Here is a 23,545-nt window from a genome sequence, read left to right on the forward strand (position 1 = left end):
GTTTTGAGAAATAACAAATTAATCCTTTAAAACAAAATACAGATGGAATTGAAACTCCATTTTAAAGTCACAGACTCCTGTATAAACAAAATAAGAGATTAGGGCTTTAATATTAAAAAAAGTAATATTCCTTGAATGTAGCACTACTGAAGAAAACGCTATTTATACAATAATGGCCAGTATTCATCACACTGGTGCAGCACAGATTAATTACTTTTACGAAATGTAGAAAAGATTCAGTATTAAATTCAGTACCATGTGAGGGTATTTTAAGTGAGTAGGTATCGACCGAGGCATTACATTACTCGGTCTTAATTACCCAGTCTGACTGTAATAACAGTCAGACTGGGATTGGAGTCAAATCTCTGGGAACTTGCTCCCTCTCTCACCAGCATTGTTGGGGTAGGAGTCCATGTCCAGGTAAGACGGCTCCTGGGTCTCCTGTGGCCCCCCAACCACACCTCCGACCTCCCCCCTCTCCAGCCCCACCAGGTCAGAGAAATGAGGGTGGTGCTGGCCCTGCTGGCCCAGGGAGGGGTAGAGGGAGGACGAGGAGTGGCCCTCCTTCCTCTGCAGCAGGGGTGGTAAGAGTGACGAGCCCCCGGTGCCTCCGAGGCTTCCCACACCAGCACTTCCAGGCAGCAACCCCGATGTCAGGCTCAGGCCTCCGCCCTCTTTGTCCCTCCATGGCAGCCAGCAGAGTTTCCAGGAGACGAAAAGGGAGACGGAGAGGAGGACGATGCCGCAGAATGTCACGATGACCGACAGCAGACTGACAGAGATCTCTACAGAGGACCAGAGGAGGACATGGGAGGGAGGGACAAGCAAATTGGGAGATTAAAAACAGAAGATTCAACACACAAAAGGGAGCCTCAATGTCATCATCTAAAGTATGCATTTAAACTAGCAGCTCTCTGAGTCTATACTGAGGCATAGCAGTGCTTTGAGCTTAATGAAAACATCACGCCAACAGTGCCACGTTCACCACTTTACTGTAAACACCTGCTAATTAGCAGTAAACACAAACTACAGCTAAAGATGATAAGAATGACAATAGTTTTACTGGTCATTAACCAGAATATCAAACATTAACGAATACAAAAATTGACCTGAAGATGGTGCTAGATGAAAAGTAAGGGGATCACCAAAGTTATTACAGTTCATCCTGAGGGGGATGTAAATGGCAACCCATCTAGAGCAGGTGTCCCACTTTATGAGAGACTGCACAGCATTTTCCTCCCTTGTCCCACAGCCCACATATTGAGACGGATGTCCACCATTTTGCTTGGCTCTGGTCTACAAAATTCAAATGACTGCAGGACAGACCATTTTAAATCTGTCTTTAATCCAATGGCTGTGGGGAAAGCAGGGAAGGCTGTCATCATGGGGCTGTTTGCAAATTGTGAGTCACCACAAAGTCTCAAGCTATGCAGATTTAGGGAGAATTTGATGGCAATTAGCACAAAGAAAAGCAACCAACACAGCCAACATGCCGAGGTGTCCTTGAGCGAGACACCTAACCCCCAGTTGCTCCCCGGGCGCTCCTTAGCAGCCCACTGCTCCTCCGGGATGGGTTGAATGAGAGAATTGTAATTTCCCCATTGTGGGACTAATAAAGGATTGATTATTCTTATTATTCTTATTATTAAAATGCAGAGACAACAAAGACAACGGGGAAACTGCTTATAACAGGGTGAAGCTGGGTCCCACACTGTCCCACACAAACATACCCTCTGTCCCACATTTGGTTTGTTGGGATCTGGTCAGCCTCAACCAATCCAATAGTGGACATTTTACGCAAAACCACAAATGTGAGGAATAAGCCAGGGGACCACCAAAGTCAGTAGGATTCATTGTCTGGGACTAATGAATGTGTGTAAAAAAAAATCATTATAATCCATCCCATGCTGCTAGCATGGCTAAAAACAACAACTACATGTGTACATGTCTTGTATTTATTTATTATCACATCATAAATATGCCCAACTAATCAACGCTAAGCCATTACATAATCAACACACGAACGCCATAACCAGCATCACAACAACGTCCAAAAACATCACAAATCACAGTGCAGGAGAGGGAACCGGCTGTAGGCGTAAATTGATGCAACCATCCCCTGAAGCTCATATCCCACATTTAAATCCTGTGCTTAAAATGGGGGCAAACGTTGGCAGAGGGGATATTCTTGGAGGTGATATAGGGGGTGAGTTTCTGGGATAGAAAATTAAAGTCAAACACCCACAGTGAAGTTTCTAGGCAATGTCATCCTTCATTTCCTCATGATTATGAGTTTTTTAATCTGTGGTGGCTCAAGGATTGTGTTTGTGGGAAGTGTGTGTGTGTGTGTGTGTGTGTGTGTGTGTGTGTGTGTGTGTGTGTGTGTGTGTGTGTGTGTGTGTGTGTGTGTGTGTGTGTGTGTGTGTGTGTGTGTTGGGGGGGGGCTGGGATGGTAAATATGGGGGCTGTAAATATGGGGCTGAAGAGGATGTGTGTGGGGAGGGTGGAGTATGACTCATCCGAGGGAAAAAGTAAACAGAATAAAAGAAAAAGCGCAATTTCAGCACCAGACAGCCGGACAGCTCCAGCACTACCTCCATCAAAGAGACAGAAACCAGAGAGTCCACACCAGCTTCAGCTATAGGGAACTTTTGGAGTTTTGTTTATGGTCTAGAAATGCACATCTGCACATGTCGGAGCCTATGATATGTAAATTAATAAATTCATATATATAAATACCCTATAAATATTTCATGAATATTTATAAATAAATAAACTAAATTTACAATGAATATTAATCATTTTTTATAAATAGCATGTTTTGGGTCTGATGACTGTCTTGAAAAAAGGACCAATCACAGCCCAAATGCACTATAGGCCCACAGAACTGAACATGAATATTCAGAGGTTGTAAGTAGACCGAGAGGACTCATTACGACACAGTGTGCGGATTTAGCAAACCGAGAAGGCTTCCCCATCTTAAAGCGTCCAACTGGAATGTTTGCCTCTCGCCATCTTGGGCTCCGTCCAGATGAGGGCCAGCCATAGACAATCCTTCCAATCATCACCTCAGCGTAGAACAGCAGTGTCTTAAAGGGAAATGTTCCCTGAACCCCCGACAAGATGCCCAAAAAAGGGCCTCCTTTTCTTTAAACTCCTTTTCCTTCAATTCAGTTCAATTTAGAGTGTCTTTACGTGCATGACAAAGCAATCAACACTGTTAAATCACACAAAAGTGAATGGAATTTTATCTTTAACAGGCTGACAACCAGGCTGAGAGCAAATGAGTGAACACAAGGCAACAGCAGCCAATCCTCCTGCCCTGGGGTAGATCTTTTTGGTTGGCCTTCTGTCTCCAGCAGCCCTACCCTCTCTTTCTTTTCCACTCGCTCCTCTATATAATCCCCTCAAAACACTCCTCATTCCTCGCTGTCATTTTTTCCCCATGCTGTCTGCCTCTGCATGCTTTCTCCTCAGCGACTGTCTCTTTGTTCGTCACCCCTACCTTCTCTGCCCCCCCCCTCTGCTTCTCCTTCCTTGCTCTGTCTTTGGTGAATTATTCATCAGTCTGTGTATGTCATTAATCAGCACTTGTTCAAAAAGATATGATTGGGGGGCCGCAGAGTTGGGTTGGATGGGGGAGGGGGACATCGATCTGTCGAGGCGGTGAACAAGACAGGGTGGGAAGTGAGGAACAAGGGATGGGAAGGGGGGGGGAGAAAGAAGGAGGAGAGAGCAAGGCAAGGAGAGAATGTGACGATGGAGATCAGGAGACAGGAGAAGCTTAAAGTGATGAAACGGGAGGAGACGAATCGAGGGCAAAGGAAGGTGGGATGAAGTAGAAAACTGGACAGTGGTGATGGAGGGGAATGGAGTGAAATGAAAAACGATCCAAACCACAGAACGGCCGGCTGGGCCTGGTAAGACAAGGAGAGGGTTGAAAACAGATTGGTGCACGTGTTGAACAGACATATAAGCTGACTGGGTTTATTCTCCCTTTTCGTTTCCTCAGAGGAGGTCGGGGGAGGGGGAGGAAAGGAGGAGGGTTGATAAAGTCGATGCAACTACCACGCCATGTGTGAAAGAGTAGAAACCATACAGGCAATGGTAGAGAGAGAGAGAGAGAGCCCAGGAGCGATGGAGGCAAACATCACGACAATGATTGAGAGCAAAACCTAAAGAGGGCAGGGTTTTAAGGATAAGAAAGGTTAATGTATTGATCTGCAGGGGGAAAAACAAAGCGAGGAGGCAGAAGAGTAGGTTGTGTGTGGTTGCCAGATCAGGATGCGCTGATAAGACACGGCTGTGATCAAACGTGGATGAGGAATGTCGGGGGCAAAGCATCTCTTCTCCATTTGTCTCTCTTTAGGGCAGTCGCTGTACCTTCATGAGCACTGATCCTGCCAAAGATCTATCGCTAATCCACGAAGCATGAAAAGCGATTCGGCGGGTGGGTAGGTGGGTGGGTAGAAGGCCTCTGAAGTGCACCGTGAAGAGGAGCAGAGGCTTCCTGTCAATCAGGGACTGATGCAAGCCCACTGGGGGTCGTACATTGCTCCACATCAAACACATCTCCGCTGCTTACACAAGCCATTCGCTGACAGCTTGCGGCGGTCGCCATCCTCGGAGGGTTTGGAGACTTCCGTCAGCAAACACCGAAAACTCACAGCTGGTAAGCAAAGGGGGCCAACGCCTAAAAACCACGGTGTGACATTTCTTCACAGAGCCATCCAAATCTCATCCTGTCTAATCTATAATGAGCCGCAGATATCCACGCTAATCTGCATAACAGCGCATTGAACTTCCTAATGCTTCAATGAGAAGCATTCTTTATTATGAAAACCAGCTCTGAGATAACAATCATAAAATAATACTCTAATAAGACTCTTTTGGGGCTCGTAAAGAAATGGGATGAACTTGAACTGTTGCCATTTGAATCCAGCAGATGAATACTTTATTTCATCATTTGTTTTGTTGTGAGAACTTATAACAATCTCTAAATATGAGCACCGATCTTAACATTTGCCTTCTCAGACCGTAAAAATAGAAAACATGTCATGTTGCTGTATGTGTCATCAATTGCTGAGGTAATAATGAAACATTTCTGCTGAAGATTTTGAAAGATAATATTTGGAGACAATATTCTTTTACCACTTTAATGACAAAACATACCACTTTTAAAATATTCTTTGTATATTTTTTGTTCTTGGGTGTAAAAGCCTGATTCAGACCAAAATGGGAGAGTAAAAATCTTCACTGGAGCCCGTATTAAGAGAGTTCCTTTTTGAGTGGGTGATCAGTTCCTCAAAGCAATTCCCCAAATCTTTTAAGTATCAAAGAACTCCTGTAGGCTTGAAAGGTGTCTATTAAGTCCAGAGTTCCCTCATTCATATATTACCAGCTGTGGTCTGCTTGGATATATATCACATTGAAAATCTAAGCCAATTGTAGCAGTTTTAAATGAAGAAAAACACTGAGCACATAGGCAGTGGTTTTATTCTGCATTTTAAAAGCTTGTTATCTTTGCGAGAACATGAATTGGCATGAATCCACAGACTCTCTGTTCTTTTTGAAGGAGAAAACTATCAATTGTACAAGCCTTTGATACGACAAGGGTACCTTTTGGGTGATATATTGCTTTGAACGTTCTCTATACAATATTCAGAGCATTATTAGGGCTCAAGCACCGACTACTTGCAGTGCGAAGGTATAGGGAAGTAATGTCTACCTGAGCAGATAGGGTCGAGCCGTACTGTGGAGCTTATAGATATTAGATATGCTCAGCTTCATCTTGATCACCTTAATTGACTATTGGATCGATTGCCAGGACATTTTTTACAGATATTTAAGCCTCCCTCAGTATGAAATGTAATCACTTTAGTGGTCCCCTGACTTCTCAGCTAGCACCTTCATCAGGTCTAAATTATAATTGTCGAACACTTTGGTTCATGATCAAATACCTGCCAAATGAATGACAACCTTGTCAGCTTTAGCTGGAGTTTGTGTTTTTATAGACCCCTGCGTTGGCTCAGAGTAACCTACAGCCTCTCAGAGCTGCCAGCGCAAGGACAGACTTTCAGTCTTGTTACAAACTGTTGAATCTTCTGAGAGCAAACAGAAGTAAAGCTTCCGTCATACTCATGATATTTTGTCTTTTTGAACAAGTGCAGACTTTGAAAAACAGATTGATGATAAGCTCCCGGCGTGTCAGTTACCTGTGTCCAGCGGCCTGGTGCTACCGCTCAGCAGGTAGCTGAACTCCTGGCAGCGTTCACTCTGGCTGTGACCTCTCGGAGAGTTGAAGCAGAGCTCCTCCACCAGAAACATTGCCTTCTTACACAGTTCTTCATCCCAGTCCCCCGACATCCTCCTATCCGCATCGCACTCTCACCAGCAGTCAGCCAATGACAGCGCAGCCCTCGCCGCCCTCACCTAACGGACGGCGCTAGGGTAAGTAGAGTTTTGGCCCGTCCACCTTTTTCAAGGTGTGAACTGAGATAGAGGAGGCGGAGGAAGCTGAGGGGGCAGCGGCACTAAAGGAAGAACACAAGGGGCTCTGCAGGGTGCCTTGGTCTGGATCACAAAGACCAGACTGATGTGCCCATGTATGACTGAGCGACATCCACCCCTTTCCCTGGAGGAGATAAAGGGAGAGAAATTCGCAAAGTCAGTGTAAGGACATAAATGTGTACAAATCAATGGCAGTCTATGGCAGGTTGGTCACCTTGCCCATAAAGTGAGAACACTGATGCCAAAACTATCTGTGTGTCCCTGATAGATCATTGGCTCTTGTGCTACATAATATCCCTTTAGCATACACACTATGAGAGAGTGTTACTAGACAACTGGCATTGTGTAAAGGTGGGAGATTTTGATCTTGTTGCAAGTACAACAAAATGATTAAGTCTGGCAGATTTGTGTTCAGCCATGTCATTAAAAAAAACACATCTTCACTATCAGGAAACTACTAATCTATGTATCTTAAATTGCTATTAGCCACAGTGCTGCGACCACAAACCAAAGGCCTTACTGTTGGTTAAGGTTTGACAATTGGGGAGAATATATCTGCAATTGGCTCAGAACATCGCCGGTTGTTTTTTGGGAGCATGTTTGTCATTTTATTTTGGTAATTAAATGGACTGCCTCCAGAGAACTAGGGCTGTTTGGGCTGCTGGAAAGAACAGCATGTAGAGCCAGTATATTTAATCTAACTCAGTTAAATAAGGATTTATTTCAACCAAACCAGAGTTGGTAATTGTTGAAACCCTGGCAAGACTTACCAAGACCATTTGGTGATTTTTATTTGGTTTCTGTCGAGTTTTAAAGAGGTGCGTTCAGCTGAAAAATACCTGCGTGAATATATCGAAATCCTGGTCATTGGGCTGACGGTGGCCGGGGGGAAGATTTCAACATAACGGCTAACCGAACTATTAAGTACATTTTTTAATGTTTGGTAGGAATTACTTGCCCCAAAACACAGTTGACAGCGAGGTGTGTGGATTATCCTCATTTACAAGGGCATCAATTCTACAAGGGCACATTTCTGTTGCATTTTTTAAACATCATGTTTTTTTAATGCTTCGAGGGCCCTCATTTATTACCTTTTACCTCCATTGTAAAGGGATGGCATGAGGAGGCTCCTGGGGAAATAAAATCACCATACCGTCGATGTATGGCCAGGAGAACGATACCAGTTAACTAATGAGCCTTTATCTCTCCTTGAGATTCTAATAAAGTATTTTGAATTTATTCAAAAAGCAGCTATAATCCTTGTGGAGCTGCTGTTCAGATGTGTTGGTTCATAGCTTGTTCGTACTAGCAACTATTTCACGTTACATATTATTGAATTACAGTTAATATTTTACTTTCTGAATGTTAATATGGCCATAATACATGAATACGCTTAATTTCATTTTCCATTGCTTGAATAATGCCATATGCTTACTCACTCAACGTGGTGCATACTTAATTGCAGGGTGGCCTACTGTCAATGATGTTCTGGGGATACATGATGATTTCGGTGTCTAGAACTGACCAATGGGTCAACCATACTGAAACTTCACGTAGTATTTCAGAGCAAAACACTATTTACTGTAATTACAGAGTAATTTAGATAATTGTGAACTGTCTAAAACACAAATTTGTGAAAGAACTATAAACACTGTAAGATGGAAGGAGACTGAGTATTGGTTTCTCTTTTATTTTTCAAAGGTACGTTTCTTTTAGTTCATTTTTATTTTTTTATTTATTCAACATATTCCACCTATTGCCAAATATAGATCTATTGTATTAAATGTATTGAAAATTCAAATGAAAGCATTTCATTATCTTTAAAAGGCACATTCGCTTTGTGTGCCTTCCATTTTGCCTTGCTATATGTGCGTGTTTCATTTTGATCTGTTTGTGACATTTTTATATAATAATTTTTATAGAGGTCAACGACCAAAAACACAGAAAAATAAGAAAACAAGGCAGGGTATCAGAAGATCACAGTGATGAGTGAGAGGGATTCTTTTCTATAAGAGTATAATAGTCTATACTTTTTTATTTTAGGAAAATCCTACTTGTGCCTTTAAGAAAGTCATAAAGCCATGGTTTGTTTGTCTTACCTTCATTGAATTTGACTCTTGAGATTCTGGGCCATGTTTAATTTTCAAGCGGAGACTCTACGTGTAAAATTGTCTTTGCAAATAGATTTGGCTGACGATTGCGGAGTTATGCTTGCAGTGCATACATAACCTTAAGCTTGTTATTTCCCTAATGTTTTAAAGACCAGAAGGTGCCGTTCTCTTACTTAACATCAAGTTGGGAATAGAGATGAGCTCTTAGTCATCTAGGTCAAACTGGAGTCGGTAGAACACATCAGTTTCCGTGGTCACTCCAACACATCAGCATCAGATTTGAACCCACTGTCGGATTTGTGCAGACCCTTTTGAAGCTCTCCAACATCCCCTGAAACACAGTTAGAATCAATCAGCCAATAAAATGAAGAGACACAACAAGATGGACACGGATAAACTGCAAAAACCACACCACAGTTTAGAGGAATACAAACTCTCCTCAAACACGAGATGGAGGTATAATTACGGATATATTAAGTCTGACTGCCTGGTGTGTGTGCTCCTTGTCCTTTTATCCAAGAGAAACTAGACTTCTGTAGCATACTGTCTTTATTTTTGAACTCATTCTGTCTTAATAAAAGCAGGTCAATGCCCAAACTCCAGCTTCTCACAGTCTGTGAGCCTCCAGAGACTCAGACTGAGGAGAATGTATTCAAAGTTGTGCCTAATAATACAGATCTGTTGAAAATCCCTGATATTGAATATGTTTTGTGGTTTTGTTGGAAAATAATTAAATGGCAAAACAATGTTTATGGTGAGAGGTAAGCTCACTTTTCCACCGAGCTGTTTTGTCCTTGTGAAGCAGTGGACCTATTTCTCAAGCCTCGAGGTGCCTGGTCGGACAGGGGAAGGATTATTGATCATTTGATGTATGTTGTTCTGTGAAATGTCAGCGTCACTCTTTGTGCATTGAGTGGCACCTCCATAGCGAAGCACTTCTTATGTGTCCATGTGTCTCCCACCCATCAATCAATCACCGCATTAGGCAAAGACATACTTCACTCTGAACAAGATCTGAAACACAAAATGCTTCCACTCACTTTAGAGTTTTCTCCCTGTCCTCTTGAAGACAGGGACACACTTTCTCTCCCTTGTTCGCCCTCCGTCCCTGTCTCTTTTGAGAAGCTGATTGTCACATTAGGATAGTCGGTCAGTCTAAAAGAAACTCAGACAATGCAGAGTCTATCTATCTGTCCATCTCAGCTCAGCCTATTGCAAATGAATCAGAAATTGGCGAATCAAAACGCCATCCAGACCTTACCCCCTACACCAGCCCTCCTCTCCTCATCTCCCCCCAACCACTCTCTCCCATTAAGATGGTAAATCTGTCTGAGTGACTTTAAAACCCAGGATATCTCAATCTGAGGAATGGCTGTCTGGCACAAAACTGGCCGCCTCAAATGCCAGTGAGAGCATCAGGAAGGAGGGAGGGGCAAGGAAGAAATGGAGGAGACGGACAGACGGAGAGAACGATTGTGTAGCAAGACAGAGGAAGAGGGAGGCGGAGAGAGAGGGATATAAGAGATGCTGACATTAAATTGGAGGCGAGACAGATAAGGAGGGAGGAGAAATAAAACAGGAGCAGAGAAGGGCAGAAAAAAACATAGGAAGCTGTCGGCGAGTGGTGACACAGCAACAATGGTAATGAAGGGGTTTGGGATTGCAATTTTCAACAAACAAAATATTTACAGAGGCTGATTATTCACAGATAAATATGCCTTTAGAAACATGTTGACAAATCATCGCACATTCCTACTGTAGTGTACAGAGCAACACTAAACCTCCCACAGACGCTCCATTGACTGCTGTTCTGCCTGGGATCAATACTATCAGGGAACCAATACACCACAACACAGACCAGTCGACCAGTAAGGTCATTGTCCGATTGGGCAGAGGAGACAGGACAGCATGCAAGGTCACAGTCTAATTACGCTACAGAGAAAGGAGAATCATTATACAGAGATATTGTCCAACCTCATACCTGAAAGAAGAAGGGAACTGGAGTCAGTGCCCAATCATGGGATAAGCCAGCCAATTAGATCATGAGCTAGATCTGGGGGGGAAAGGCCAGTTGGACCAGAATGAGGGATCAAACACCCAGTCAGCGTCACGGATACGAACCCAAATTCAAGGACATAACAGAGGCTGCAAGTTCAACTCCACTCAGGTGTCCTTGAGTAAGACACTGAGCCCCTGGCTGGCCATTGCTGTTAATCACTGAGGATAAGAGCATCAGTTAAACGTCTCATTTTTAATGACTCAGTCCAGCCGTAACATCCTCAATCTAGCTTATAGGCGTAAAGCAGATGAGGCGTTTATATTTGTATCCCCTTATAATGAAGGGATCATTCTTGTATTTGCACTGGAAGGGCAGATTTGGAGCCGCCCGCAGGTGCAGAGGCAGCTGAGAAAGACAAATTCAACAACCGCAATACAAATTTTGGGTGAGGAAGCACATCCAAAGTGTGAGGAATAAAACAAGTCGACACAGTATTCACATTTCCTATTGCTGGGGCATACACCATAAATATTAATCTCATATCGAATGCACTCTTTTTTGGGTGGTTGTATTGGATTTCTTATTTCTTTGGCTCTGCACTCCACAAAGTAGGATTCCAGTGAATGTTCTCCTTGCTCAGAAAAAAATCCACCAAAAACAGCTACAAACTACAACAAAAAGAATCCTCGAGCAGGGCAAATGTGAATTTGATAAAAGCCCAGGGGCCAGGTTTTCCAGTAACAAGGATCATGTTAGAGAGTGCGACGGGTATCTGAGATCTGTATGTGCAATCTGTCTCTGAGGGATGAATCACACACCTCAGCTGGGTTTGGGAATTACAGTGATAAGGCATTTGAAACGCTGCTGTCTGCTGAATAAGAAGTAGAGGACCTTCAGATGCTTACCACAAACCTGTGATCTGTTGCAACCCCATATCATCATTTGGGATTCCATTCTGTGTGTATTTATAATGAATAAAATGCTTTAAATATGAATTAACTACAATTTGAGTTTTTCGAGCTCAGAAGCAACTGGATTAATATTAGTGAAGCAGTAGTACCTTGAGGTTCTTCTGAATTTAATTTAAGTGTTCATCTAACAATCAGGCACGTTTAAGAGCCTATCGTTATTCACTTAATAAAAGTCTCTTTCAGTCTCACCTTCTCTCTCTAACAGGAATTACCGTTTATGGTAAAAATGTCTAACTATTTTTATGGGGAGAAAATGAACACATTCATAATTGCAAAATGTAACTGCGAACAGTCAGACCCTTTTTTGTATGAGAACATAATGCTTCTGTAGACAAAAGAGACTAATCCATTGGTTATGCCTAATAGGATGTTTCAGTCGGATCTCACTGCTCCTGCTTTCAAGTCTCCCTATCTGCTGCCACGCTCCTTCTTTTGTTTTTACCTGGAAGTCATCTTTTATTGAAACTCTCATCCTTGCCCTGAATGCTTTTGTTATTGATATTTTTAATGTAATTTGCTTTCATTTTTAAGCAAATTTCACACTCCAATTGCTGCACTTTTACAGCAATATTTGCATTGAAAGTATTTTCCTAAACTGTGTCATTTCCAGTCTGTTGTACTCTACAGACCGGTGACTTGGCCATGCGACCCGCTCCTCTCTGTTCCAGACTTTGATGCTGTCTGCTCTGCTGTACCCTGCTGGGCCGTATCATGTTGTGTACCATCTCAAATCGATGTATTCATGTACCCTTAGATCATCCGCCATTCGTCACGACTAACCCTGATTCATAGAGGTCATGACCTCTCTCCACAGACGCTGGCATATACTGCCTTTTTGTTTCGCATCACTTCCTTTCAAGACCGTAGCGTTGTCTGCCTGAGACAATGCTATCATCGCTCCTCTCTGCTCATTCGGCTGTGACAGATTGATGCACAGGGGTAAACAGATATGGCTACTACAACACATCTTTTTGGTTACTCCAGTGGAGCGCTACTGTGTTTCGTCGGGGCAGAGACGGCGCTGTATAAGGCCAAGATTGCGCGTTGGGATATTAATGTCTATTGACTAGAGGTAATAGCTTTGCCCAGTCTCAGCTTTGAGGTTGTTCCTATAATAGCTCCTGGACACCCTTTCAGCAAAAGAGTAACATGAGGTGGGAGACCTTAATATCTGCTCCAGAGCATCTATCTCTTTAACACGCCGCCAAACACCCGTTGACGTTTGATCCCATCTCTACCTATTTGTATCCCACATTCACACGTATCAAAGGTTGCTGCTCAGGCTCACACCTTCCCGCCACTTGGAGCTGCAAGTGTCTGAGTAGTGTACAGCATGGGGAAAATAAGAGAGCAAGTGGCACGCCAGGAACCCTGGGACATTGGTGCTGCTCTTCCTGTCCGTTGCACAGCCAGTGGAGCTGCAGAGAGGGACCTATTTACAGACAGGGACTGTAATCACACACACACACACACACACACACACACACACACACACACACACACACACACACACACACACACAGCAGGCCGCCCTCACTTCATTTTTCACCTAATGCTATGTCAGAGTCGGTGAGTCAGTGTGTCTCAGTGGTTGGGTTTTTGACCATTTGCATAAATATCATCCTCTGTGGGGTGAGCAACTGTGCCTTTGATGGTAGGGGGGTTGTGGGTGGGGTGGAGGGGGAATTACGCACGTCTTACGCACGTCAACCTGTCTGTCTGTGTGCGTCTGACTGTTCATCTTACATCTAAAAACGTTTGCTTGGAGAGGAAAAAAAAAAAGTTAAATCATTATAACCAGTGAGGATAGCTGTGATGGATCCAGCTGAATAGCCTGGTGTATGTTATATAGGCTATTAAGCCTTCCACTGCCTCCACAACATGCATCCCACTATATGCTGGATATATAACTACTAATGCCAAAAATGCAATATGGAAGAGCTTGGGTGATGCACAAATAAAAGACATCAAATATTGATGGAAAACAGACACATGCTGCTGGATTTAGGGCATATTCAGCAGAGCCCCAGTGCGGGATGCTGGATGAAAGGAGGGATGCTGGATGAAAGGAGGGATGCTGCGATGGACGCACTCACCGTGGATTGAAGAGGACAGAATCCCTGCTGCTGGAAGTCTCAACAAAGGCAGCATCGTCTTACCTTGCTGTTGCAGAAACCACTGTCTCTTCTGTCCAATGTAGGATTTACGAGCCTCTCCGCTGCTTTAGTCAGATGCGACGCTTGTAAAGGGGCATTCCGCCCTCTTTCTCTCTGTCCACCCCCTCCTCTCCCTCTCTCTCTTCTCTCTCTCTCTCTTCTCTCCAAGACGCACCGAGCAATAAGCCCCTCTACCGGGATGGCACACTGAAAGAGAGGAATTAACAATATGATGTCCCTTCCTTCCCGTTTCCAGAGTTATTCTCTTATATTTCCTCCCTCCCTCCTTGTGTTTTTTCCTCCTCTCTCTTCCACTCTCCCCTCCCTCTCTCTCTCGGCTGCTCTCTGGCTTTCCTTTTCCCTCCCTGTGCTCTGAATACTAATACTGTCTCTCCTCACACTGCCTGTACAGCCCGGCCAGTGCTAAAGACATACTGATGTATGTGGGGCGTGTTGAGAGAAAGCCTGAGGGGGAGAGCTGGTGTGTGTGTGTGTGTGTGTGTGTGTGTGTGTGTGTGTGTGTGTGTGTGTGTGTGTGTGTGTGTGTGTGTGTGTGTGTGTGTGTGTGTGTGTGTGTGTGTGTGTGTGTGTGTGTGTGTTGGTGTGAACCTGGGGGGTCTGGGAATGGTGGGAATGGTGTGGAGGGTAATGGCCACTCTCAGCCTGGAGGGCACATGGGTGGGTAAGAAGGGCCCGGGATCTTGTTCGGTATTAGAGCTGTGATTAGATAATAATACTCCTGCAGATGCCACTGGAGAGGAGATGGTGGTGGTGGTGGTGGGTGGGTGGGTGGGTGGGTGAGTCGGGGGGATTCATAAAACGTTTCTCCTTTTTATGGAAACATCCCTGGGATGGGAGGAGGTGGGGATGGGGGGAGTGTGAGGCGGAGGTGTTGCTTGGATGTCAGGCGGTGGAGAGCAGAGATGGGATCGAGGGTCAGTGTTCGGCTCTGAGCCAAAAAAAGACATGGCTCTAAGCCGATTTGAATGTGTGCAGGTGATGGTGTGTGTGTGTGTGTGTGTGTGTGTGCGTGTGTGTGTGTACGTGAACCTTTGAAAGCTCAAAGAGAGGAGCAGCTGAGGTAAACAGAGGACATGATCTAGTTAGAATGACACAGTCTTATTGGAGTCACAATTAGATTATGATATTCCGACAGGCCTCACAAAGGCAGAGAGGGGGCACATAAAAATGCTTCTGGGTTTTATGGTAACACCACTGGCAAGATAATGAGGATCCTCCACGGTCGATTGGGAATAGGTTTAGACATTGTTTTAAAGTGGTTGTTTTTCCTCAGTGCAACCTTTAAGGACCTTGACTTGTTCCCAGAGGCGAGTCTACCATTAAAATAAAGAAAACTGCAATTCAATTATATAAAATAAAACATAAAATAATTTTGATATCCAGACGTTAAATTTTGTATCAAATTAAGAAAAATCTAATTAAATCTTTCTGACAAAATCATTTCTGTCAGACACATGCTCAGTTCCAATTCTTCAAATATAGCAGCTTGGTCAACAGGCCTAAGCTTCAAACGTTGGCACTCTAGGTACCCCTCTAGTGTCAGCTCCACATTTGTCTTGTTTATTGACCCGTCCATCCACCATTCAACATCGCTAATCACCAACGGCATTCTCTCGTTTCTTTAAACTACTGCATGTTGTTCAACTACACAGAAAGAAATAGTCCGTGGTTAAATGGTTAAATAGGAAGCTTGTGAATTCATAATTCTTAGTCAAAAAGAAAGTCCTCCTACTGCGAGTTCTGTTTTCAAGAAAGAGGTAAGCACCTTCATATTTAAAGACGGCACAGTGATGAATTAATCATTCTCACACACTGTGCACAAACAAAAACTTTACGGGCCACACAGCACAGAGGACGTCCAGGTCATATTCTAAACTTTGGGATGGATATTCTATAAGCATTTGTTACAAAACTCTATTCTAAATGCACACTGCTATTTATTCATAAAAATGCTAATTACTGGCAAATGAGAGTGGAGGGGCACTTGAATTACCTTAGCTAAAGTGAATCCAAATTTGATCTTGTGCTTTTTATTATGATAATGGAGAGCAAAGATCAAGACAAAGATTTAGATTTATTTTTAGAAACTTCATCTCAAAAGGGTCACATTAAGAGAGCACTCCCTGCTGAGCATTTAGTGATCAAAGATTTTATCAGACTGAAAAAAATCATAATATCATTGTATCTTACAATTCACAAAATGGACAAAATAATATCTTGAGAGTCCCTTGCCCAATTTTTTACCCTTCCACATAATCATTTTTTCCTAGCACCATTGCTAATAACCTGTCACACTGAGAAAAAAATCGTAATATCTTGTCAGTCAACACATGTTTGCCTGAGAAACGGCAGAAAACATATTCTACGTAGTGTTGAATGAATTAACACGTCATAATTATTTGCCATTGTCTTCGTCATTGTTCTGGCTACAGCGCTTGTAAAAGAAAGATGGAGGATGGAAAAAATAGCTGCGTTTGGAACCCTGCAGCTGGCGATGATTGACTGATAAATTAGAGTAAACAGTGACCTCTGTTAACTGTCACAACGGAGCACAGAGAGAGGTTGAGACACGTAACAGAAGAGGACAGGGACGCATAGCGAGGGAATCAGGATACAAACAGAGGAGAGGAGAGGAGTATAGAAAGGAGAACGTTAAACAACTGTTATTGAGAGAAATAAAAGCCAGGCTGACGGCAGAGACCTCGGTCGCTCTAAAACAGGCGCTGGCATGACAATATCTCTCATATACGGCGCAAATTATCCGCTCTTGCATGTGCACACAAACACACTGAGGATACTATGAAGCACTTTCATGCATCTAAACATCACACATGTAAAAACATATCAAAGGAATTGGACCAGGAGATGCTGAAGGGGAGCAGAGCCGACAGAGACAGAGATTAAGAGTGACTAAGACCGTGGTGTTATTTTGACAAGGCAAAATGAGTCCAAATGTTAATGTTATGTTTTGATAAGAGCATTAGGTTTATTTGCCAAACGAATGATAGAGGTAAAAGGAGGCGAGTGTTTCTTCCAATGTATCACATTGACTACATAATAACATATTTTCACGAGTTGCGATTTCCTATTTGTACCCAGAAATGTTGACAGTACGAGTGGGTTGTATCTTAACTGCTGGTAAAGTGTGCAACTGTGTAGATCTCACGCAGACATCAATGGGGACCTCAAGCAGGTCTTGAAGTGAAGTGGGATTGTGGGAGGGCAGGCCTATTGTGTCCTGACCTTCCTCCTCCAGATAAATAAACACATCAGACCAAAACACAGCAGACAGACCAGGTTTCTTGATAGGGGTAACTGTGGCCAACAGGACTTGTGAAGCCCTGTTGTGCCATATCCCTTGATGCACCAGATAGTTGTCATAGTGTCACACACCTGAACCACGGCCGTAGCTCTTAACAGGACGCAACCCCATTATTTGAAGCCTGATAAGATGGATTGCAAGGCGAGGGTCACATGAACAACAAGGTAGCAGAGTTAGCACTATCGCTGTTGAGCTAATCCTCTCGCATGTTTACTGCAAGCTGACCATGGCAACTTCAAAATGACTGATTTTGAATGGATCTAAAAATGTGGTTGTTTGCATGAATATTCATAGCGGATAAAAAAAAATGCCGTTATATTTAGAGGGGAGGTTAGTATGCCTGAGGCGGTCTGTGGAGGTAAAGTGCTGACACCTGTTATAATCTTAAAGAAGCTGCTTTTCTGATTCTGCAGCATTAGCAAGGTGAACCATGCACCATTGTTGACAAAGATCTAGACTTCATAATCAGCTACACACACATCTTTCACCACCTTTCACATACATCATACGTGTTTGGTGACATGAGCTGGAGACCGAAAGTCAGCAGTTACTACAGTTAGCAGACAGCAGAGTATAAAAGCTCACTGGGATGACTTGCCACTGCAGAAACTAAGTGGCAGATCACACAAAGCCGTCAGCAATATTCGTCTATAATTCATCCATGTTCCCAAACTCAAGACTACGGGTGTGTTCTAACACCCATGTGACCATACTATTTAGTATGCCAGAAAAAGATGCAGTACTTCCCAATCAGAGTATCTTAAATGCAGTATGCCAAAATACAATGAAGTCCGACTGCACCGGGTCTGACTTAGCAGTATGCAAGACAGCGTGCTTTCCTGGCTTTATACTGGAAGATACATCACATCAACTGAGCCGTCGAGAGAGCAAAGACAGATGACAGCCTGATGACATTGAGACAAGCCTCGAGGATAGATGACAGTTCAAGGCGCAATGTTACGATGAGGTAGTATGTCCCAATTGTCTGCATACTGCATACAACAGTACGCACTGTGTAAGCGCCACTGCAGTATGTTCTAAAATTAAAAAAGAAAAGGTATGCAGCCTGATCTCTAACCAGAAGAAGAGGAAAGTTGTCCCTCTTGGGAAGGAAAGACATAGGAGACAGACCCAGACATTACTTTAAAAGCAGTGTCTCTGTCTGTCTGCTATGTCTTGTCTTACCAAAGGGGACAGACGTTCAAAGTTGCCCATAGCTCACTAGGTTTTACTTTCTCAGGAGCACCTGAGAACAAAGTCCTGCGGCAGAACAATAGGACAAGGTGCTGTCCAACAAAGAGTTAAGGGCAAGCAACATTTTATTACAACAGAATTTTACTCTGCTCACAATTTTTATCGGTTATGATAACACTTTAGGCTACTCAACGAAGTTTTTGCTGACATCTAAGAACCAGGAAACATAAAAAACGGAGGCTCCAACAGGACAATGAACACAAATGGGCAGATGATCAAGGTTGTAAACAAGTGGCCAGATGTGCTACATTGCTGTGTTTGGTTGCAGTTGTGGCCTTGTACCATCTACTCATTACATTACATTACATTACAGTCATTTAGCAGACGCTTTTATCCAAAGCGACTTGCAGGAAGTGTATTCAACATAGGTATTCAAGAGAACTACTAGTCACCAGAAGTCATAAGTGCATCTCCTTTCTTAAACAAGCATCTTAAAGCATAAACCAGAGCAAAAGTATAGTGCAGAGGCAGATTACTACGAAAACAATAATTGCAACAGACTAATACGAATATAATAAGTGCTACAAACTACTACGAATAGGATAAGTGCAGTAAACGAATACGAATTCAATAAGTGCAGCGAACTGATACGAATACAATACGTGCAACAACTAATACGAATGCAATAAGTGCTACGAGGAAGGCTCAGGGTAGTACTTCCTGAAGAGGTGAGTTTTCAGCCTGCGCCGAAAGATGGGCAGCGACTCTGCTGTCCTGACGTCAGTGGGGAGTTCATTCCACCACTGAGGGGCCAGGACAGAAAAAAGCTGTGACCGGGTGGATCGGCCGCATATCCTTGAGATGTGTAAGCCACTCCCCCTAGCAGTTAAGAGGACAATTGACCTATTGAAACTAAAGCACACCTCTCAAAGCAGTTCCTGATTACAGGAATGGCAGAAACAACAGAATCAGCATCAAACACTAACACTTTTAAGCAGGCTTGGTACAGTTAAGAGCAACTTAAGAAAGCAAAAACAATATACTTAGTCTATCCTAGCAGAATCAAGTAGTTCAGTATCCCTCCAGAAGTCAAATACACAAATCCTCCTCCTTGTTTGCGGGGTTTCCCTTAACAGGGAATCTACAGCTATAAAGGTCCAAAGGTTGGCTGTAGGTCCAAAGAGCCCGTTGGCACATGGGACACAAACAAACACATTTTATTAATTTTATTAATTCTTTCATTGATGTCTCGGGAAAAGAGTTGTTGTGGAATTTTAAGGGATTGTGTAATTATTTGTATGGCAATCAATGACTTACAGAAAGTTAATGCATCTCACCCCGTAGTTCATAAAATGAATGTGGAGTGAATTTTGTTGCGATTGCGGGATGCCAAGTGGGACTGTAAGAACCCGAGCCGGCAGGCATGAGGAGTCACAGGGAGATGTTCAAAAAGAGGGTTTTTACCGACCCAAAGATTAAGCAAACAACTAACAAAATATTAGAAACAGTTCTGGGTCCATACAAAAGGTCATCAGAGCAGAACTGAACACACTAAATGTATCACAAGGGGGAACATATGTAATTGTTACAAAGACAAACCACTACCGTTTAAAAACAGGACAATACGTTTATCATATTAGATATTTGCGTAATTAGAATTTCTTAAAACTATAACTCCAAATTCCCCCTATGATGTGGCCTGCACTTGGTACATTCTGATTGGCCACTTCCTGTATTGAAGACCTTTACTCCAGGGGGCCATGTTTTGCTCCAGCCTGACAAGATGTTACTCAAGCAGCAGCAGCAGCCTCAGCACTGGTAACTCAAACACATAGAAATTAGAAAGACTCAAGGCAATGTTATCAAAAATTGAATGGAGTATAAACTTTTAAAAACTAAGGTCTTTGCAGGTGTTGTCTTCACAGGGACCTTGAAGAGCAGCGGCATTAAGGCATTCTGCTCACACTTTGGACACTGTACCTCTATATAAGACAAAATAGTTGGACTGAATTAACTAATTAAATCATTTCTAAATTTGAAATAATGAGTAGCACAAAGAGGCCACTTAATAAATTCAATTAAATTAAACAGTATTTCCAATGAGATGTGATCTGCTGCAGGCCTAATGTTCTTCAGCTTAATTTAATGTAAATGAAATGATGGATTGTTAAAGTTTAAAACTTAATTGTGAAACTTAACTTTTAAATTCGTTTCCATCACACATCCATTGCCAAGTCTGGCGTAATACTGTCCTTTATTGTCATTTCATGTCTGATGAAATTATGTATATCTTCTGTATGTATTTGCACTTTCTTTCCAAAAGTCTTCTCTGATCATTCTCAACCTCATCATGATCACTTGTTACCATGACAACTCTTTCATAGGACCAATCGCCCACCTCTCTCTCTCTCTCTTTCTCTCTTTCTCTAGCTGTCTCTCATTCTACTTATTGTCTCTGTTGTGACTCCCCCTCACCCATCAGCCACTGCTATCACCCACTTAAGTTTCTCATTAGAGTATTGCGTTTGCTTCTAATTAATTTTATTTCTTCTGTCTTTGATTCTTTCGTCGTCAAATACCTTCAGTGGAGGAAGACTCAGTATCATTCTCCTCTCTGTAACACCACCAGCCAGCACAGTCACAGCATCTGGCAGAAAACCCCTCCAGGGAACTCAGCAAGGTCAGTCCAGTGTCTTGCACAAGTTCTTTTGGGGGGTTTTCCAACCTCTCTGCCCTTAGCCTGCGGCAGTTTGGTCAGGCCCCGTATGCAGAATGTGTTAAGGTGATGAACCGAGAAGTCATCTGGTGAACCCAAGTGGTAGGACATAGTGGCGGAGGTTTTAAGAAGAGCCTTACCCAAGCTGCTGCTTCTGAGGTCAAGGGGCCTGCAGTGTGGAGGAGAGTGCATGGAGCATCCAACTGCATCCTGGCATGGCTAGGTCTGAGTTAGCGTCCTCTTTCTGAGAGAACTGTCAAAATCAGTCGTCCAGTGGTTTTTACAACATGATTTTTGAGCACTGGGCGTTCTGCGTGATGGGCTAAGGAGAGAGGCTTGCATTGTTGAATTGTGTATCCAAGAAGAACAGTTGGTAAGGCAGCAGTGAGTGCCCTAAAAAATGTTGAAATAGCCTCAAAGAGCATCCGAAGGGAGATGAAAATCTCCAGTAATTTTAAGCATTTATATAATTTCTCTATTCTTTTGCATTTGGTAACCTTAGTTGTTCCAATTATTTCAGTGTCAAAACATTCGTTATGGTATCAATGAAATACATGACTGCTTGTAAATGAAAGGGGTCGCTCCTAGCAACGAGCCCACAGGGATGTTTTAGCCACCTCTGCCTTTCCACTCAGCTTAACTGGAGAGTGAATATTACATTACGTTCGGCATGTGGCCAAAAACACACACACCAAGTTAATGAAAATTCACACACAACTTTTTCAATTTTTTTGTTTTTTCACATTTTGGGGGCTTAGGAAACGATGCATTGCTTTTTAAGTTGATATGGAAAATGTGTTAGCAAACAGTTTCCTTTTTGCATTCAGCTGTTAGAGGGTAGCTTTATCGTTGAATGTAATCCAATATTCACTATCTTTTACCTCTGTTTTTGGTATGATTTACTCTAGTCTAAATATCTATGTCTCTTTAGCTGTCACTGGCCAGCTTGTCACTAACTGTGTCTGTCTGCTGTTTGTCGAGAGCAGGTGGGTCGGATCGATAAATAATGAGTTGAAACTGGCCTCAAAGCTCCGTAGACCTGCAGATTTAGCTACTAATTCTTTGTAGATTAATCAGTATGAGCAACCCCTTTCACACTGTCACATTTACACATTTTTACAATGTCATTTGATATATTGTTATTATAGAATAGCAATTATAGCTGCTTCATACTCTGTTTTCAGCTTCCCTTCTGTCTTAATTGACTTGTGTGTTTTAGACTTGAACTGAATTTATTTACTGAACTTTAGAAAAGGTGCTCTTGTCCTTGATTTAATTGATTAGTTTAGGGGACCTCTCTAAGCAAGTGGCTAGAGATCTCTGAGTGTCTCTTATTCTCTTACTGGGTGATGTGTATTTTGGTCTCAGGCATGCATATTTGGGGTCTGCAAATGTCAGTTTGTATGCAGAGATAAAGGGGTCTGACTCACTACAGTCTAGTGGGGGTTGGTGAAGCTGATCCAAGTAATATTTTGAGATGTAGACTTCGTTCTGTCTTTCTTTCTTTTATTTTTTACTTATCATATTTACTGTTCCATCCTTTCTTGCAGTGTATCGCTAACGTTAGTAATGTCTCATCACATCCTGTCTCTTGGCACTACAGGAGCCACCGAGCCACCGAGCCAGGAGACTAATCTAATCAGTTAGGGGCCTGCTCTTGAGAAGTAAATAATTTTCTTGGCATATCACAAGGTTTGCGAGTGGTTATGTGAGTGTGTGTTTGTGTGTGTCTGTCAGTGTAAGTGAGTGCATTTACGAGTGTTGTGTAATTCTCCTCACCCCTTTCCAGTGTTTCTCACCACAGTCCTCCACATCCCCTGAGGACGGCAGCCACCCGAGACCAATTCTTGTTCTTTTCTTTCTTGTTCTACAGTGACACACTATGGTCTATATTTCACGTCACTCTGACTAAACTGCTCTGCTGTTGAGATGTCCACTTTAAAGCTTGATGCACTCCTTGTGTATGGATTTGGCTGCCATGCCAGCAAAGCACTTTGCCTCGAGAAAGGAATTAAACCCCTGAGGTTTTTCTAAGATAGATTAAATAGCTTGGCTTATGGGAGGGGCACTACCCAAATATAGAGAACCTGACAAATTTCAACAGCTGTGGGTGAGGAGGCTGGCCTTTTTCAGATGTGTGTCTCCACATGTGGGTGGGTGTTTGTGAATTATGAGGATTTCTATGCTGTTTGTGAAAGAATCCATATGCTGGTTCCTGTGTGTGTACGTATGAAACATTATATGGGAGCAGTGGCAGAAGATTACGCAGCAAACATTTTGACATGAAATACAATAGCATACAGTGTAGAAAGCCAGCCTGGAAGGGAATGTTTGTTGAGTTTCAAAGTTGTTTTTACCAAGACATCATATAATGGGAAAATTGTATATATATTGGGTTTGGCATTGATCTTATTCGTCTCTGTCTTTCAAATGTTTTCCAGTTCATGGTGAGTGAGGCGACAAAATGAAAGATTAACCGACAAACAGAGGCGTGTTGTGTGCAGAAAGCCACAGGAGTGGTTGGGCGGGATGATGGGAATTTGCA

General features: G+C 42.9%; 1 protein-coding gene across 1 annotated transcript in view; it reads right to left on the reverse strand.

Annotated features, from left to right (window-relative positions):
- Positions 1-13,890, reverse strand: part of syt3 (synaptotagmin III) — a 33,472-nt gene extending 19,582 nt beyond the window's left edge. Inside the window, exons 1-4 of the mRNA XM_054607087.1 lie at positions 13,751-13,890; positions 8,795-8,952; positions 6,216-6,634; positions 390-785 (exon numbers count right to left, since the gene is read on the reverse strand). Of these exons, the coding sequence (XP_054463062.1) occupies positions 390-785; positions 6,216-6,366 (547 nt within the window). The 5' untranslated portion in view covers positions 6,367-6,634; positions 8,795-8,952; positions 13,751-13,890. The remainder of the gene's footprint in view (positions 1-389; positions 786-6,215; positions 6,635-8,794; positions 8,953-13,750) is intronic.
- Between the last annotated feature and the right edge of the window lie 9,655 nt (positions 13,891-23,545).

Source organism: Anoplopoma fimbria, chromosome 11 (assembly GCF_027596085.1).
Source record: "Anoplopoma fimbria isolate UVic2021 breed Golden Eagle Sablefish chromosome 11, Afim_UVic_2022, whole genome shotgun sequence".
In the NCBI taxonomy this organism is placed as follows: domain Eukaryota; kingdom Metazoa; phylum Chordata; class Actinopteri; order Perciformes; family Anoplopomatidae; genus Anoplopoma; species Anoplopoma fimbria.